Genomic DNA, 18,081 nt, shown 5'->3' with positions numbered 1-18,081 from the left:
TTTCAAACTTTGGTATGTACCATTAGCTGGAAAAGTTGAGTACCACCATTCTGAAACAGGGCCATTTCTTTCTAGTCCTTTCCTGGTGGCTGTTCCAGTGTCTATGCATACAAATTTCTAGAGTCCTACACAAACCAATGTCTGTCATTTTGGGAATTATTTTTCAATGATAAAGATGTCTAGGAACTAAGTCATATTTCTTTCTCTCTCTCTCTCTCTCTGTGTGTGTGTGTGTGTGTGTGTGTGTGTGTCTGACTTGGGTTATTAGTGCTTCTATCTAATCTCCTTCTAATTAAATACAGTAATTGGCACATGCAGAGGATTAAGGAACCATGCAAAATCTGTCAGGGTAGAAAGATGCAGTCTGAGATAATTCCTAGATAGTTAGTTGTTCCATCCAAAAATAATCACAGCTCTTGCGAAAGTGGAGAATAGCAAATTTCTACCTCAGTCAAAACAAGAACACAAAAAATTAAGGTTTGTTTTAGTATCATTACTTAATTAAAAGCATTAGGTACTTTCCAGAGGATAATTGCCCAAATTGAAAGAGTATATAGCAGTCTTCCTTTAGCTTAAAATACGTATACTTATCCCCTTTCCAAAAGCGTAATGAGACCTACAAATTCTTTTTGCTGGATTAGGTGGGATTTTAATTGTTAACACTGAATAGGAGCTCATTCTTTCGTGATTCCTTAAAGCATTTTTCCTTTTGTTTTGAGACAGGTTCTTGCTCTGTTGCCCACGCTGGATTGCAGTGGTGTGATCTCAGCTCTCTGCAGCTTTGACCTCCTGGACTCAAGCAATCCTCCTGCCTCAGCCTCCTGAGTAGCTGGAACTACAAGGGCGTACCACCATGCCCAGCTGGTTTTTGTATTTTTAGTTGAGACAGGGTTTCACCATGTTGCCTAGGTGGTCTCAAACTCCTGAGCTCAAGCAATTTACTGGCCTTGGCCTCCCAGAGTGGTGAAATTACAGGTGTGAGCCACTGTACTCGGCCCTTATGTTTTGTGTGTGTGTGTGTTTTTTTTGTTTTATGTTTTTGTTTTTTTTTTTTGAGACGGAGTCTCGCTCTGTTGCCTGGCCAGGCTGGAGTGCAGTGGCATGATCTCGGCTCACTGCAACCTCTGCCTCCCGAGTTCAAGTGATTCTCCTGCCTCAGTCTCCCGAGTAGCTGGGACTACAGGCACACACTACCACGCCCAGCTAATTTTTGTATTTTTAGTAGAGATGGGGTTTCGCCATGTTGGCCTGGCTGGTCTTGAACTGCTGACCTCAGGTTATCCGCCTCCCTCGGCCTCCCAAAGTACTAGGATTATAGGCATGAGCCACCATGCCTGGCCTATGTATTTTTTAAACTAGTTTTTTTCTTACACTGCTTTCTCAAATAATCTGAAAAATCATTAGAAACATAAACATATAGGCAAAGGGCGGTGGTTCAAAGTGCTGTAATCCCCAGCACTTTGGGAGGCTGAGGTGGAGGTGGGAGGATGCCTTTAGCCCAGGAGTTTGAGACCACTCTGGGCAACACAGTGAGGGTCCCAACTCTATGAAAAAAAGAAAAAAAAAAATCCTGGCGTGGTGGCTCACCTATAGTCCTAGCCACTCTGAAGGGTGAGGCGGGAGGCTCACGTGAGCACAGGAGCTTGAGGCTGCAGTGACCCATGACTGCGCCACTGTACTCCAGCCTGGAAGACAGAGAGAGAAACTGTTTCCAAAAAAAAGAAAAAAACAACATAAATATCCTAAATAACTCTATGATCTCTAGAAATTACTCTCATTTTTACTTACATCTTCTTTTCATTAAGAAAAGATTTCTAGGCTAAGGAACCAGCAAACTGGTACATCTGGAGCTCTTGATAACAAATCAAACAATAATAAAGGTCATATTATAGGCCGCGCATGGTGGCTCACGCCTGTAATTCCAGCACTTTGGGAGGCCAAGGTGGGCGGATGGATCACTTGAGGTGGAGTTCGAGACCAGACTGGCAAACACAGTGAAACCCCATTTCTACTAAAAATATAAAAATTAGAATGAGGTTCAGTCTAAGAAAAAACCCCCAAACCAAAACTGAAACCAACCAACCAAACAAACAAACAACAAGAGGAAGTATACTGTAGGGGTTAAGGATGAGGACCAGGGAGTTATACTGCATAGGTTCAAATCATGGCTCTACTATACTGTCATAACTTATTTATGACCTTCAAGAGATTCTTAGCCTTTCTATGTCAGTTTCCTCCCCTGTGAAATAATAATATTAATAGGAACTTACTTCAGAGTTTTGAGGAGTACATGAGTAAATCATGTAAAGTATTTACAGTGCCTGGCAGGCAATAAGTTTTATCATTATTATCATTATTATTCTTTGATTCTTTTTTTTTTGCTGCTTGAGATTACTATATCAGATTTTTTAAAATACAAGTTTAATTCAACAACATATAGTGATAACTTGCTATGAAAATGAATAAGACACATTTCTGCCCTCCAAGAGTTTACAGTGGGGAGAGATGGGTAAGCAGAAAGTAAACAGGTATACAATAGTGTATGGGTTATGATGGGATATGTATATGATATTAATGGAGAAATAAAGCAAGGGTACATAATTCTCCCATAAGGGTTGAGGTTTTTGGAAAAGGTTTTGCCTAAGCTGAGCTTTGATGAAGGGGCTAGGTTAAGGTGGGCCTGGGGAGGACTCATCCCATCAGAGGGAATAACATGGAAACATTTCAGAGAAAGGTATGTCAGGGGATTCAGACAAGACTCAGTGTGACTAAAGCACATCCTGCAACGTAAAGTTTTGTCAGGGGGCAATGAGTGATGAAGCTGGAGGGTGGATAAGGACCAAGACATCAGAAACAATAATGGATTTTAAGCAGATAATTGTCATGCTCGTATTTCTTCTTTAGAAAGAATGGTTTGGCAGCATTGTGGAAATTGGATTTATGGGACCATGACTGAAGACAAAGAGACCACTTACAAACCTACTGCAACTGTCTAGGGGATGAGGACCTGATTATAGGAGCGACAGTAGGGTATCTAAATACATCTAACTGCTTATGTTCTATGTTCAAAGTCAGAAGTTCAGGGGAAAGACACTAGAGAAATACTGCACTCATAAGTGTATAGGTAGCTTGAGAAAGTAACAACACTAGAAATGGGTGAAATTACCCAGAGAAATATGTGGAGTGAAAAGATCTATGAGCTGATTACCAAACTTTGAGAAACACCATGTATAAGGAGTGGGTAGAGAAAGAACTAGAAAAGGCATGGCCAGGAAGGTGAAAAGAATGCAGAGACAATGGAGCTCCTATTGGAGTAGAGGGTTATAAAAAAAGAGGGTGTGTGAGGCTGGGTGCGGTGGCTCACACCTGTAATCCCAGCACTTTGGGAGACTGAGGTGGGTGGATCACCTGAGGTCAGGAGTTCGAGACCAGCCTGACCAACAGGGTGAAACCCTGTCTCTACTGAAAATAGAAAAATTAGCCAGGTGTGGTGGAGTGTGCTGTAATCCCAGCTACGCGGGAGGCTGAGGCATTAGAATCACTTGAATCTAGGAGGTGGAGGTTGCAGTGAGCCAAGATCACGCCACTGCACTGGGTGCACACCACACCTGGGTGTAGGCCAATGTGAGTATGAATCAGAAATATTTCTCTGATTAATTTACCCTGTCTCTTCTCCTTACCATCCCCCTCCGTTCTGTCCTCTAACTTCAGTTGCCTTCACTTTTTTCATTTTTGTCTTTCACTATTGTCTATTTTCCTTTACTGTTTTTACTTAGAAAAATTTCAAGGCTCCAGGAAATAAAAAATTTACAATAGTATAATAAGCACTCATATACAGTTCACCTAGATTTACCAATTGTCAATTGCCGTCTTTGTACACACACTCTTTCTGTATGTATGTACAAATATATACATACATACATTTTTTTAGTTTTGGATTGAATAGATTTAGTTGCAGACATCATGATACTTTACTCTTAGATACTTTAGCTTTTGTTTTCTAACATAAACATGGAAATTTTCCAACAGAACCACAATCAGTCAGGAAATTTAACCTTGTTATGAAATGATCTAATAAACAGCCCATATTCGGATTGCCCCAATTGTCTCAATATCCCTTATAGCTTCTCCCACCCTGGTTCCACATGCATTTAGCAGTAGTGTCTCTTTAGTACCCTTTAATTCATAACAATTCTCCAGCTTTTTAAATTTATGTATTTGCTTCTTCATATTTATAATTTTGAAGAGTCCAAGTCAGTCGTTTTGGAGAACGTTTCTTAGTTTGGGTTTGCTGAGTGTTCCTTCAATGATTCTCCTGCCTTCAGTCTTTCTCCTTGCCAGTTCATTTTCCATACCAGAACTGATACTTTAAAACAAAATGAGATCTAGATATTCCCTTGCTTAAAAGTATTTGAAGGTTCCTTTACTCACAAAATTAAATTCCTTAGCATGCCTTTCAAAACTTTTCACAAATTAGCTCTAATGGCCCTTTGCCATAGTCTCTTCTAGTGACTAGCGGTTTGTACTTCCAGGTATACTAAACACCAAATACTTTCTGTTTCTTTCTATCAGCCTTTCCTTCTGTTTAGAGTATCCTCTTCCAAGTCAACTTATACCTAGCCTTCAAGATTCTGTTATTTTATCTTATAGATATTAGTTGAGTGCTTATAATCCACCAAGTACTATGCCAGGTGCTGGCATACAATCCTGAACAACACCAACATAGTCTTTGTCCTTCTGGAATTTTTTTTTTTTTGGGGGGGGGGGACAGAGTCTCACTCTGTCACCCGGGCTGGAGTGCAGTGGTGTTATCTCAGCTCAATGCCACCTCCACCTCCTGGGTTCAAGCGATTATCCTGCTTCAGCCTCTTGAGCACCTGGGATTATAGGGGCGTGCCACCACACCCGCATAATTTTTGTATTTTTAGTAGAGATGGGATTTTGCCATGTTGGCCAGGCTGGTCTTGAACTCCTTACCTCAAGTGATCCGCCCGTTTCATCCTCCCAGAGTGCTGGGATTACAGGTGTGAGGCACCATGCCCAGCCTCCTTACAGAATTTATACTGGCTGAAATGTCATCTCTTTTGCACTTCTATAGCACTTTATACACATCTTTATTATAAAATGTATTACATTTCATTGTAATTTTTGCTTGTATGTTTGTCATCCTGCTGGACTGTGAGCTTTTCAAGGGTGTGATAAATTTCATTCATCTTTGTTTTCCCAGCATCTAGAATACAGCAGGAGCTAAATAATGTTTCATTCAATAAAGAATGAAAAGAAGCATTCCTGCTAAGTGTTAGCTAGCAAGTGTTATTTTAGTTAAGGAATATATTCTAATATTGTCAAATTCTCTTGGTTAGGGAGGTTTTTACTTCTTCATATCATACCACATCTTCATATGGCTAAAAGATGGGTCTAAAGCTATTTTCCAATAGGAAGATGCAATAAATAATACAGTAAGAATTACAGTCTTTTGCAGGAGTTGGCGCTGCTGCTTCTGTGAAAACTCCACCCAATGATATGAAAAGTTCTTTGCGGCCGGGCGTGGTGGCTCATGCCTGTAATCCCAGCACTTTGGGAGTCTGAGGCTGGTGGATCACGAGGTCAGGAAATCGAGACCATCCTGGCCAAGAGGGTGAAACCCCGTCTCTACTAAAAATACAAAAATTAGCCGGGCATGCTGGCGTGCGCCTGTACTCCCAGCTACTCAGGAGGCTGAGGTTGCAGTGGGCCGAGATTGTGCCACTGTACTCCAGCCTAGGCGACAGAGCGAGACTCCGTCACAAAAAAAGAAAAAAAAAAAAAAAAAAAGAAAGAAAGAAAAGAAAAGTTCTTTGTTCTGGGGTACTTTCAAAGCTGTAGCAGCAACGGAAATGACTGTTGCATTTCATTGCCATCTTCCTAAAACACATTTTTATGGAAGTCTCTTGCGCTCCTCCACAAATAGCCTTCAATTACTTAATTTCCATTAGCAGTCCAATTGATTCTTCTTGAACACCCATAGCACCATTTCTGGGTACTTGCTTTTTTTAAATTTTATGCTTTTTTCTTTTTTTAAGCATTGCTGTTTTTGTTCTGTCTTGTTTTTCCAAAGAGACTGCAGCTCCCTAAAGTCTCATCCCGCACAGTATTAGGCACTCAGTAAACAGGACACGCATTTAAAATTGACACTCTAACAGCATGCCAGACAATATCGAGTAACATAGTAATATTCCCGGTCAAGAAATGTACCAACTTAAACTTTAATGTGCATAGAAATCACTCAGGGAAATCTTGTTAAAATGTATATTCTGATTTAGTAAATTTGGGTGGAGTTCGATAATTTGCATTTGTAACAAGCAAACAAGAGATGCGGATGCCGCTGATCTGTGGACTTACATTGAGCAGCAAATATGTAAAGAAATGTTCAAAAGGAAGGCAGATGCTTTGCTCCAAAACGTTTCTTGCGAAGTGTTAATTAAATAGAAGTATGGTTAAGATGAAGCCAGGCCGAGCACTTCTTCCCCAGCCCCAAACCTCCCCTTCCTCCTTTCCCTTTCCCCTTCGTGTCCAGCCAAAGTCCCCACCTCCCTAAACCATAAAAACACAAGCAGCAACAGGCCCAGCTACTCAAGACGCGAGCTCAGATAACAAAGAAATAATCGTTCCTGCACTTACTAGTCTAAGAGCCGGGGGAGTCGATGGAGTCCGGGCTGTGGCCTCTCCCACGCCATAAAGAAAAATTCAAAATTAAATCCTTGTCAGGGAGAGGCCAATCGTAGACACGGTCTCTGCACGATTCGCTCTTCGGATAGTGTAGGAGCACAGTCCGGCTTGTGATTGGCTGAGATAGCACACAGCTCCAGCCAATCAGAGCTGAGGCGCTTCTGGTATGAATAAGGAGAAGGCGGGAGAGAAGGGGAAGGAAAGCAGGAGGGGAAAGGTGTGTTACGTCCCCTCTGCTGTCGGTGGAAGCTCTGGTGTGATTGGTTGGCTCTTCTTCCAATTGCACCAATCTCAAGCTCTTCTCTGCAGAGCCCTAACTACAAAATTGAAAGTAGAGAGGAGGGGGCAGCCAATGGAAAAAAAAATTTGCACAGCAGCCAATCCTCCTGCGGCGTTTTGTGCCTTTGCCCAACAGGAAAATGTGTCTCATGCAGAGGGGCGTTACCCAGTCTCCAATGGGCGGGAGCCGGTGGAACGGAGGAGCCAATGAGTGCGAGATGTTGAGTGACAGCTGTCCAATGGAGGCCCTCCGTGCTAGTACGGCTTGCGGCTTAAGCGCCGCCGCGGTCTGAGGAATGTCAACTATTCAACATGGAGGCGGAGGTCGATAAGCTGGAACTGATGGTGAGTGCAAAGTGAAGGAGATCTACTGGGTAGTTTATTTTTCCCCCATGGCCTCGGAGGTGGGGCACAATTTGGAGTCGCCGGAAACTCTGGGCGGCGGAGGCTGGACCAGAGTCGAGTTCCCTCCTCCTGCACCAAAGGGAGCCGCCACCGTCTGGTGTCTAAACCGCCTCGGGGAAGGGGTTACATCCGGGAAACTCGTCAGGGAAATGGCGGGAGATGCTGAGGGTGCGGGGCCTTTGGAATTCCTTGTTCCTTGCCCTCACCTTTACACCCCTTACGAAACTGCGCCGGGTGCAGACCGCATTCTGTGTTTGTACCAAAAAAGATGTGAATGGAACGGTCCCTAAGCGTCCCAGGAAGGGAGAGGTGGTTCACACTCCAAGAAAGGGGAACGGAGGGTGGGGTGGGGAATAAACTGACGGGGGCGAGGAGAAATCCCTGTAGGGCCAACCCGCTCACGTTCTAAAAGGCGGGCCGAGAAAGTCTGAGAAAGGATGCTAGACTTGTATGCACAACTTCCTAACGGCCAAGGAAGCCCCTAGACCCGTTTCTGTTTGATCCGGAGGTGGCAAACCGTGGGTGAGGGAAGAGGTGTGAGCGAAGGGGATCGTAACCACGAGCTCCGCTCCCGGAGCGCGGGCGGGATTGAGACAGGAAAGGCATCCTGCTCTTGAGTTGTGCACTTTCATTCATCTGTGAAAGTAGAAAACGGGGGCGAAGAATTGGAAAGCACTCCCGTTGTTGCTGGCGTGTTTGGCCTGCTCGGGGGGCGCCCAGCTGGGGGGCTGTCCTAGTTTTCTTTAAGGATCCGTCCCTCACTTGTTCTCTTTATTCCCTCCCTCCCATCCTTAGATTACCAGCTTGATCGCCCGCGCTTTTTTCTCTTAGTGTCCTTGTTCTGTCTTCAGCCCTTTTCGTTCAGCATTATCTTTTTTTTCTTTTCTTTTCTTTTCTTTTTTTTTTTCCCAGGTTGGGCTGCTTTCCTTAAAAACCTGGACTTTGGAGGAAGCGCCTGCCACTGAGCTCCTGTCTTTTTTTGTTTGTTTGCTTGTCTGTTAAATACGATTGGCCGGGCGCGGTGGCTCACGCCTGTAATCCCGGCACTTTGGAGGCCGAGGCGGGCGGATCACGAGGTCAAGACATCGAGACTACCCTGGCCAACATGGTGAAACTCCGTCTATACTAAAAATACAAAAATTAGCCGGGTGTGATGGCACGCGCCTGTAGTCCCAGCTACTCGGGAGGCTGAGGCAGGAGGATCGCTTCAACCCGGGAGACGGAGGTTGCAGTGAGCCGAGATCGCGTCACTGTACTCCGGCCTTGCGACAGAGACAACGTCTCAAAAAAAAAAAAAAAAAGATTAAGTTTTAAAAAAGTAAAAAACTTCTTTCTTCGTTTGTAATCCGTCCCTCCTTCCCACGCCATTCCCTGGCATTACTGCTTAGGTATCCTTTAGTGCCTGCCCTGCTTTCTTCAAGCTGAATCTTGGGTCTCTAACTTCTTCCTTGGAGGATGGGTGGTGATCCTGGAAGAAACCTCACCCAGCCCCGATTCCCACCCCAGAAAAAGTGAGGCCTTGATATATCTTATTTTCTTCTGTTGTGCTAATGAATTGGAGTGCCTCTCATATACAAATTTAATTTGAAGGCTTTCAATTACTTTTAGCATTTTGTGTTTAAATTTTCTTTGTGCAGTGTGTGTGGGGTTGGAGAAGTGTAGGGAGAAATGGGAGGGAAGAAGGAAGAATTTCCTGCAGATTTTCAAACCTGTAATAATGAACTTTTAGTTTTAAGTTTTATTATCATTTTAAAAAAACAAAATGTTAAGCATTGTAATTTGATTCTGTCAACAGGCTTAAATGTTAAGACTATCTTGCCCTTCTCCCATTCTGAATTCCTCCCTACTGATATAGATATTTCTGCTTAAATTCATAATTCATTTCTGCTAAATGATGCTAATTCTGCTTTTAACAGGTTGTTTGCTTCTCAAATTGGCTGTTTTTAATTTTTAAACTTCGTCTGGCTTTTGCAGTAGAGTCAGTATTCTCACAGGACTTCTTTAGATTGAACAAATTCTCTTTTAAGTGAACAATGATGAAGTAAACATTTTGAAAAAGTAGGTTTTAGAAAATTATAAGGTAGCCAGACATTTAAACTTTTAGGTATTGTTTGAATGATGGGGTAGTATTTAAATTCTTTTTGAAGACAGGAAAAAAAGAAATGAGGTTTTTTTCCTTTCTTACATCCTTGCAAGTAAATTAGTGGTAGCTTTTTTTTTTTCCTTTCAGGTTATTAGTTTGTTTCCATAATTATCAGGGTTTAGAAATGAATTTTTATCATGGCTTTAATTATTACTGCTTTGTGTTGACTAGATAATAAAAGACAGTGCATCTCATCTTCAGATTTACCATGTGCTTCTAGAAAAAAATGTTATACTTGTGGACCAGTTTATTTTATAAGATTTTAAGAGTAAATGATTTCCTGTGCTATCTTCTGATTTTTGGTTTTACATCAGTTAAATAAAGGATTTGTCAAGGAACTAGCATTGACTATTTAAAAGGAAATGCATAATATTTAATTTGAAAAGAAAGTGTTTATCCTAATTTTGTTAATACCTTAAATTTTTAAAATATTTTTCTTGTTTGTAATAACTTCCAATTCAGAAAGTTAAACACTTATCTTTTAAACAGTTGTCTTTAAAACCTGAAACTTGGCTACCAGCGTTAAATATTCTAATATTTTAGTTATGTGGCCCAGGATTTGACACCAAGACACTTATATTTCAGCTGTCCTTTGTATGAGTCCATTTCCTTAGTAGGCTCAATCCAACTAAGTAGTTGAATTGGACCGTTTAAAGGGAGGTTGGTGAAAATAATGAAAATATATTTTTGCATCAATCAACATTACTAATGGGGGAATAAGCTTATTGTAGGGCAATCTTTGTTCTCTGACTTTTTCCCCTTCACTTAATGATGGGGTGGTATTTGTTTAGCTTTGTTCTTTCGTGGTACTACTAGTGACTGTACACAAAAGGTAATGCAGTGTGATACTATGATACTATTTCTGTTTCTGGGTTTACATCTGACTTCTGATTGGGTTCTTATCCGTTAAAAAAGTTAAAATGTCAATTAGCTTGGAACTAAGGAAACTTGTTACTTAAATCTCAGTCCTACCTCCCCCCATCATTATTTTCTCTTTGATATTTCTAAGTTTGAAGGAAATGGAGATGCTTTCTGCCTCTATTTAAGATTTCAGGAGTTAACTGAAATTTTAAAATCTCCTTGGATAGTATTCAGTTAGATAGGGTTAATGTTCTGTTTAGAGCACATTGATTCCCTTCTGTTGTTATGACAGCCCTTAGTAAACTCAAGATGAAAAGCTGTAAGATGGTAAGTGCTTTTGTGTTTTCTTTGTTTAGTGGTTTAGATTCCAGAGTGATAGATTGAGTATGTAGAGATTGAGAAACTTATAATTTTACTTTTCATTTGTTTTCTTTGATACTTTTATTCAAAGGGCTTGTTTTACATGGCGTTTAATCAGTAAATTGCCTTGAAGAAGGAGCTAACCAACATCTCTGCAGAGAACAAAAATATTTTTCACAACTTTGCCTTAGTAGTAATTATAACTGGTTTTGTTAATACCAATCCTAAAGTATTAACAATACCCATTCTAATTACTATTAAGGCTTAGGGCATATTTACAAAATTCCTTTCTACATCTATGCATGTTTCTGTTTGAATGTTAATTTGTATATTAGTCATCAATAAGCAACATCACTTTGATATTTAAGTCTTATCCTTTTTTAAAAAAACATTGATATAAATGTTTTTTGGTTTTGGATGTTTTTCTGTCCAAAATGGCAACCCTACTTTAAATTCTTTTCACACTGAAGCTTCAACCGATGCAAGATGCTTTTGTGTTCCTTTCCTACTTATTACTGCTAACGAATGCTCTGACTTTATTGCACTACTGTACTTTACAGCTAGCAGTGCAATAGTATTGTCAAAGCATCTGAAAGCAGGATGCACGCCAGAATTTTGATTCTTACCTTACATCTTTCTTCGGTATCAGTAAATAATTTACCACAACCTTTGTTGCTGAGAACTATAATGTTGTTACTAACAGTGTATCTTTTAGAAAGTCATAATTTGAAAAAAAAAAACCTTTTAACTAATTAAAAACAATATTTTACTGCATTATGAAACACGTCTGGAGAATATTTTTTATATCTAAGTTGTTATGGTTTGTCTAAATGAGTAATACTTTATAATTTGTTGCTTTCTGTTACATATTTGGATAGGTTCTGTCAAACTTTAGGTTTTATTTGAGTTTTATGATGAATTGGTAGTGATGGAAATAATTTCTGCTGTATATTTTTCCTGCAGTTACTTGCCCCAAGTCATTTTTTTTTCTCCAGAGACAGAGTCTTTCTCTGTTGCCCAGGCTGGAGTGCAGTGGCCCAGTTACGCCTCACTGCAGCCTTGTACTCCCGGGCTTAGATAATCCTCCCTCCTCAGCCTCCTAAGTAGCTGGGACCACAGGCGTGTCCTACCATGCCTGGCTAATATTTTCTTGAAATTTTTTGTGGAGACAGGGTCTCACTGTGTTGCCGAGGTTGGTCTTGAACTCCTGGGCTCAAACAGTCCTCTTGCCTTGGCCTCCCAGAGTGCTGGGATTATAGGTGTGAGCCACTGTGCCTAGTCCTCCAAATCTTAATTGGTGTTAATTTTGTGTATTGTCTAGGAAATGGTTGAATTTAAAACCTAAGAGTGTTTGTTTTACAGTTTATTCTTATGAGATACAATAGTGTGGATTCATCACTTTTAAAAAATATGAATTTTATTGAGATACAATTATATAAAATAAAAGTAAGTAAGCTATTTGTTAAGCAAAGCCGAAGTCTTGCTGTGTTGCCCAGCTGGAGGGCAGTGACTATTCACAGAGGCAATCATAATGCAGCACAGCCTAGAACTCCTGGCTTCAAGCAATCCTCCCACTTCAGCCTCCTGAGTAGCTTGGACTACAGGGGTGTGGCATGCCCAGTGAACTGACGAGTTTTGACACATGTATACAGTCATGTAACCACCACCACAGCCAGGATATAGAACATTTCTGTTACTTTACAAAAAGCTCCTTTGTGGCCAGGCATGGTGGTGCACCTGTAGACCTAGCTACTCGGGTGGCTGAGGTGGGAAGATCACTCGAGCCCAGTAGTTCCAGACCAGGCTGAGCAACAGAGTGAGACCCCTACATTCCTTTGTGCCTCTTTGTGGTCATCCTCTTCTTCCCCAAGTCCCTGGCAACCACTGATCTCTAGTTTAACTTTTCCTAGAATTTCATATAAATGGAATCATACATTATACAGTCTTTTGTGTCTGGCTTCTTGCACTTAGCATAATGCTTTGAGATTCATCCATGTTGTATATTAGCAGTTGGACAGTTTTTATTGCTGAGTAGTATTCATTGTATAGAATATCACAAACTCTTTATCCACCAACTTATAGACATTGGGTCATTTCCACGTTTTGCATATTATGAATAAAATGGCTGTGGTTGGTCTCGAACTCTTGAGCTCAAGTGATCCTCCTGTGTTGCCCTCCCAAATGTCTTTGTTTAATTTTTTTTTAACAATATTTTTTTCTTTTTCTTTAGAGACAGGGTCTCATACTGTCACCCAGGCTGGAGTGCGGTGGTGTGATCATAGCTTACTGTACCATCAAACTCCTAGGCTCAAGCAATCCCACCTCAGCTTCCTGAGTAGCTGGAACTACAGGTGTGCATCACCATACCTGGCTAGTTGAAAAATTTTTTTGTAGAGATGAAGTCTCACTATGTTGCCAGGCTGGTTCTCTAACTCCTGGGCTCAAATGATCTTCCCACTTCAGTCTCCCAAAGTGCTGGGGTTCTGGGAGTGAGCCGCCATGAGTATGTCTTTGTGTGGACGTAATGTTTTCATTTCTTTTGAGTAAATACTGAAATGGGATTTCTGGTAGCATGATAAATGTATCCTTGGGGAAAAAAAAAGTATGCTTGATCTTATAAGCAACTGCTAAAATATTTTTCAAAGTGGCTGTACTATTTTGCATTCCCAAAGCTATTGATAAGGGTTCTAGTTTTTCCATAACCTTATCAACACTTGGTATTAGGTTGATGCAAAAATATCAGTTTTAATTTTAACCCTTCTAACAGTTATGTGGTGGTGCCCCATTGTAGTTTCAATTTGCACTTCCTTAACTAATGATGTTAAACCTTTTTTCATATGCTTATTTGTAGTTTGTATATCTTCTTTAGTGAAATGTCTCACAATCTTTTGCCTATTTTCTTTTCTTTTCTTTTTTTTTTTTTTTGAGACAGGGTCTTGTTCTATTACCCAGGTTGCAGTACAGTGGCGGTCACAGCTCACTGCAGCCTTGACCTCCCAAGATTCAGATGATACTCCCCCACCTCAGCCTCCCAAGTAGCTGAGACCACAGGCACGTGCCACCACTCCCAGCTAATTAAAAAAATTTTTTTTGTACTAGTCTGGGCAACATGGCAAAACCCCCTCATCTCTACAGAAAAATTGAAAAATTGGCTGGGTGTGGTGGCGCAAGACTGTAGTCCCACATACTTGAGAAGCTGAGATGGGAGGATCACCTGAGCCTGGGGAGGTCGAGGCTGCAGTGAGCCATGATTGTGCCACTGCACTCCGGCCTATTGACAGTGACATCCTATCTCAAAAAAATTTTTTTATTTTTATTTTTTTAGAGATGGGGTCTTGTTATGTTGCCCAGGCTGGTCTCAAACTTCTGGGCTCAAGCCGTCCTTCCGCCTCAGCCTTCCAAAGTACTGGAACTACAGGAGTGAACCACTGTGCCGGATAGAGAATTGTTATGTTAGCAATATCGAGCCCTCTGGTGCACAAACATATCTTTTCATTTATTAGGTCTCTAAAATTTTCTCTCGACAGTTTTGCAATTTTCAGTGTGTAGGTCTGCTTATAATTTTTTAAAATTAAAAACTTTTTTTCTTTTTTTGGCTGGGCATGGTGGCTTATGCCTGTAATCCTAGCACTTTGGGAGGCCGAAGCGGGCAGATTACCTGAGGGAGTTCAAGACCAGCCTGGCCAACATGGTGAAACCCTGTCTCTACTAAAAATACAAAAAATTAGCCTAGTGCAGTGGTGTGCCCCTGTAATCCCAGCTACTTGGGAGGCTAAGGCAGGAGAATTGCTTGAACCTGGGAGGCAGAGGTTGCAGTGAGCCAAGATCTCATCACTGCACTCCTGCCTGGGCAACAGAGTGAGACTTTGTCTCAAATAAAAAAAATTTTTTTTCTTTTTTTTTTTTGCTTAAAACAATATTTAATAGTCTGTTTAGTGTGATTTCTACTAGTGCTCTTAAAAATAGAGCAAAGGCCAGGCACGGTGGCTCACACCTGTAATCCCAACACTTTGGGAGGCTGAGGCAGGAGGATCACTTGAGCCCAGTAGTTCGAGACCAGCCTGGGCAACATAGCCAGACTCCATCTCTAATAAAATTAAAAAAAAAAAGTAGATCAAGAACAGTTACAATATGGGTTCTAAACGCATTAAATTTCAGAAGAAAGTAAGCTATTTGTTAAGCAAAAGTCCTTTAAAAATAGTTGGGAAAATACAGATACCAGAGGGAAGAAAGATACCTAAAATGTTAGGCATGAACTCAAGGACATCATTTGTAGAGAATGAAGGACATAAATCCTCATCATAAAGCCATTTTATTCCAAGTGTGTGTGTGTGTGTGTGTGTGTGTGTGTGTGTCTTATATATAAAATTTCTTTCTTAGTTACCAGCCCTGGCCTTAAGCGCAGCTGCTTTCCTCTTTGGCTTTTAATTACAATTTCTTTTTTTTTTTTTTTTTTTGAGACGGAGTCTCGCTCTGTCGCCCAGGCTGGAGTGCAGTGGCGCTATCTTGGCTCACTGCAAGCTCCGCCTCCCGGGTTCACGCCATTCTCCTGCCTCAGCCTCCCGAGTAGCTGGGACTACAGGCGCTAATTACAATTTCTTACTGTTCTCTAGTGGGCTGTTAGAATAGTGGGTAGGATTTTGATTTTGTTTTTGTTTTTGTTTTTTTAATAACCTAGAGGAGGGGCCAAGGGGTTCATTTGAGGACATTGTTTCTTTTTTTATTTTCTGAGACGGCGTTTTGCTCTTGTTGCCCAGGCTGGAGTGCAATGCCGTGATCTCGACTCACTGCAATCTCTGTCTCGCAGGTTCAAGCGATTCTTCTGCCTCAGCCTCCCTAGTAGCTGGGATTACAGGCATGTGCCACCACGCCCGTCCCAAAAAAAAAGAAAAGAAAAGAAAAAAAGACTATCCCAGATTGGCTAGGTGCAGTGGCTCACGCCTATAATCCCAGCGCTCTGGGAGGCCGAGACAGAGGATTGCTTGAGCTCAGGAGTTTGAGACCAGCCTGGGCAACATAGCAAGACCTCGTCTCTACTAAAAATAAAAGTAAAAACATTAGCTCGGTGTGGTGACAGGTGCCTGTAGTCCCAGCTACGTAGGAGGCTGTGGCAGGAGGATCATTTGAGCCCAAAAGATCAAGACTGCAATGAGCTATGATTGTGCTGCCACTGCACTCCATCCTGGGTTACAGAACAAGACCCTGTCTCAAAAACAAAAATGAAGAAAGAAAGAATATCCCAGATAAATAAAATAGCTATTCTTAATTAGATTTTATAAGCTCGTACTTCTAATTTATCTCAATATATAACATTTTAAAAGTTAGAATCAGTCCTTGATTCTTTGAGTTCAATATTTTTATTCTCATTTTATTATTTATTTATTTATTTTGAGACAGAGTCTCACTCTGTCACCCAGGTTGGAGTGTAGTGGCACCATCTTGGCTCACTGCAACCTCCGCCTCCTGGGTTCAAGCTATTTGCCTGCGTCACCCTCCCAAGTAGCTGGGATTACAGGCGTGCACCGCCATGCCCAGCTAATTTTTGTATTTTTAGTAGTGACGGGGTTTCACCACGTTGGCCGGGCTCGTCTCAAACTCCTAGCCTCATGTGATCCTCCCACCTTGGCCTCTCAAAAGTGCTGGGATTACAGGCATGAGCCACCGAGCCTGGTGTAGTCTCATTTTATCAATAAGGAAATAATCTTAGCCAATTTTTGCTAAGGTTTCATCTAGTGATTTAGTGACTGCAAAATAAATATAACTTTTTAAGACATTTTTGTTAGTAAATGTAAGAGCTGTAGTTTTACAAATCCTTTCTCTCCCCACCTAATTTGCCTAATTGTAGATAAAAGTGCTTCCTACTTTGTTTCATTATGTGTTTCCTTTTTTTTTTTTTTTTGAGATAGGGTCTCACTCTGTCACCCAGGCTGGTGTGCAGTGGCTCAATCACAGCTTACTGCAACCTTGACCTCTCGGCCCCAAGTGATCCTCCCACCTCAGCCTTACGAGTAGCTGACACCACAGGTGTTGCACCATGACGCCTGGCTAGTTTAAAAAACTTTTTTAGAGGCGTGGTTTCCCTTTGTTGCCCAAACTGGTCTCCAACTCCTGGACTCAAATGATCCTCCTACCTCAGCCTCCCAAATTGTTGGGATTACAGGCTTGAGCTACCATGCCTGGCCTTATTAAGTGTTTCTAGATCGGGCTAGTAACAGAGGCTAAAGATATTAAGAAACTTATCTGGGAGACACAGATAAATATGTTGACTAATGTATCTGTGATTAAGAACACATATAAATTAAATACAGATGACATGATGGGAAAAATAGATACTAGATATTATGGGGGCACATTGGAAAGAGGAAACTAACCTGGGAAAGATTTCTTCTTAGAGGTGAGATATAATCTGAGACTTGAAAGATGAGTAGGGATTAGCCAACTGAAGGAGAGGGCAAATATTCCAGGCAGAGGAAATAGTACATGTGAACGTCCAGAGATGAGTGTTTATTGTACAACTGGGGGAAACTGCAAGGGTTGCAGTATACTGTTGAGAGGGAGAGCTAGGAGTATTGAGAAAGTAAGATCAATATTCTAGCTATTAAGTTTTCTTACCATACTGTTTATTACGTTTGTGAACTTTTTTCCCTATTTTTTTATTGTGTTAAAATACATGTAACATAATGTTTATGATCTTAACAATTTTAAGTGGTATTAAATACATTCATAATGTTGTGCAACCATCACCATCATCCATCTCCATAACCTTTTCATTTTGTAAAACTGAAACTCTCGACTGGGCATGGTGGCTCACACCTGTAATCCCAGCACTTTGGGAGGCCAAGGTGGGTGGATCATCTGCGGTCAGGAGTTCCAGACCAGCCTGGGCAACATGGTGAAACCCCATCTCTACTAAAAATACAAAAAATTAGCTGGGCGTGGTGGCGTGTGCCTGTAATCCCAACTACTCGGGAGACTGAGGCAGGAGAATTGCTTGAACCCGGGAGGTGGAGGATGCAGCGTCGCCCTCTAACCTGGGAACCTGGGCGACAGAGTGAGACTCCATCTCAAAACATAAAAAAGAAACTCTATACCCATTATACAATTACTCCTCTTTTCCCCTCCCCCCAGCGTCTAGCAACTCATTCTACTATCTGTCTCTATGATTTAGACTACTCTAAATACCTCATTTAAATGAAATCATACAGTATTTGTCTTTTTATTATTGGCTTATTTCATTCAGCAAAATGTTCTCAAGATTCATCCATTTTTTTGTCGTAGCATATTGCAGATTTCCTTCAATTTTTAAGGCAGAATAAGATTCCATT

At 41.2% G+C, this 18,081-nt stretch overlaps 2 protein-coding genes and 1 non-coding gene across 7 annotated transcripts in view; 2 read left to right on the top strand and 1 right to left on the bottom strand.

Annotated features, from left to right (window-relative positions):
* Positions 1-6,871, bottom strand: part of PRR11 (proline rich 11) — a 51,332-nt gene extending 44,461 nt beyond the window's left edge. Inside the window, exons 1-2 of one of the 2 annotated variants that reach the window (XM_063799075.1) lie at positions 6,661-6,795; positions 1,588-1,685 (exon numbers count right to left, since the gene is read on the bottom strand). In XM_063799075.1, coding sequence (XP_063655145.1) covers positions 1,588-1,663 — 76 coding nt within the window. In that variant the 5' untranslated portion in view covers positions 1,664-1,685; positions 6,661-6,795. Of the gene's footprint in view, positions 1-1,587; positions 1,686-6,660 lie in introns of both variants that reach the window. The other variant, XM_001172831.8, reaches the window with a different exon arrangement.
* Positions 6,872-7,179: 308 nt separating this feature from the next.
* SKA2 (spindle and kinetochore associated complex subunit 2) overlaps positions 7,180-18,081 on the top strand; it is a 45,507-nt gene continuing 34,605 nt past the window's right edge. The window contains exon 1 of one of the 4 annotated variants that reach the window (XM_003953148.6): positions 7,180-7,332. In XM_003953148.6, the coding sequence (XP_003953197.1) occupies positions 7,300-7,332 (33 nt within the window). In that variant the 5' untranslated portion in view covers positions 7,180-7,299. Of the gene's footprint in view, positions 7,333-10,620; positions 10,724-18,081 lie in introns of those variants that run through there. The other 3 variants (XM_009432935.5, XM_016930841.4, XM_016930839.4) reach the window with 3 other exon arrangements.
* Positions 11,271-11,355, top strand: MIR301A (microRNA mir-301a). The gene has a single exon (NR_035729.1). It is a non-coding gene; the product is annotated as a microRNA mir-301a (primary transcript).

Source organism: Pan troglodytes, chromosome 19 (assembly GCF_028858775.2).
Source record: "Pan troglodytes isolate AG18354 chromosome 19, NHGRI_mPanTro3-v2.0_pri, whole genome shotgun sequence".
In the NCBI taxonomy this organism is placed as follows: domain Eukaryota; kingdom Metazoa; phylum Chordata; class Mammalia; order Primates; family Hominidae; genus Pan; species Pan troglodytes.
Note: the sequence above shows the minus strand (reverse complement) of the source record. Positions and strands in the feature narration are given on the sequence as shown.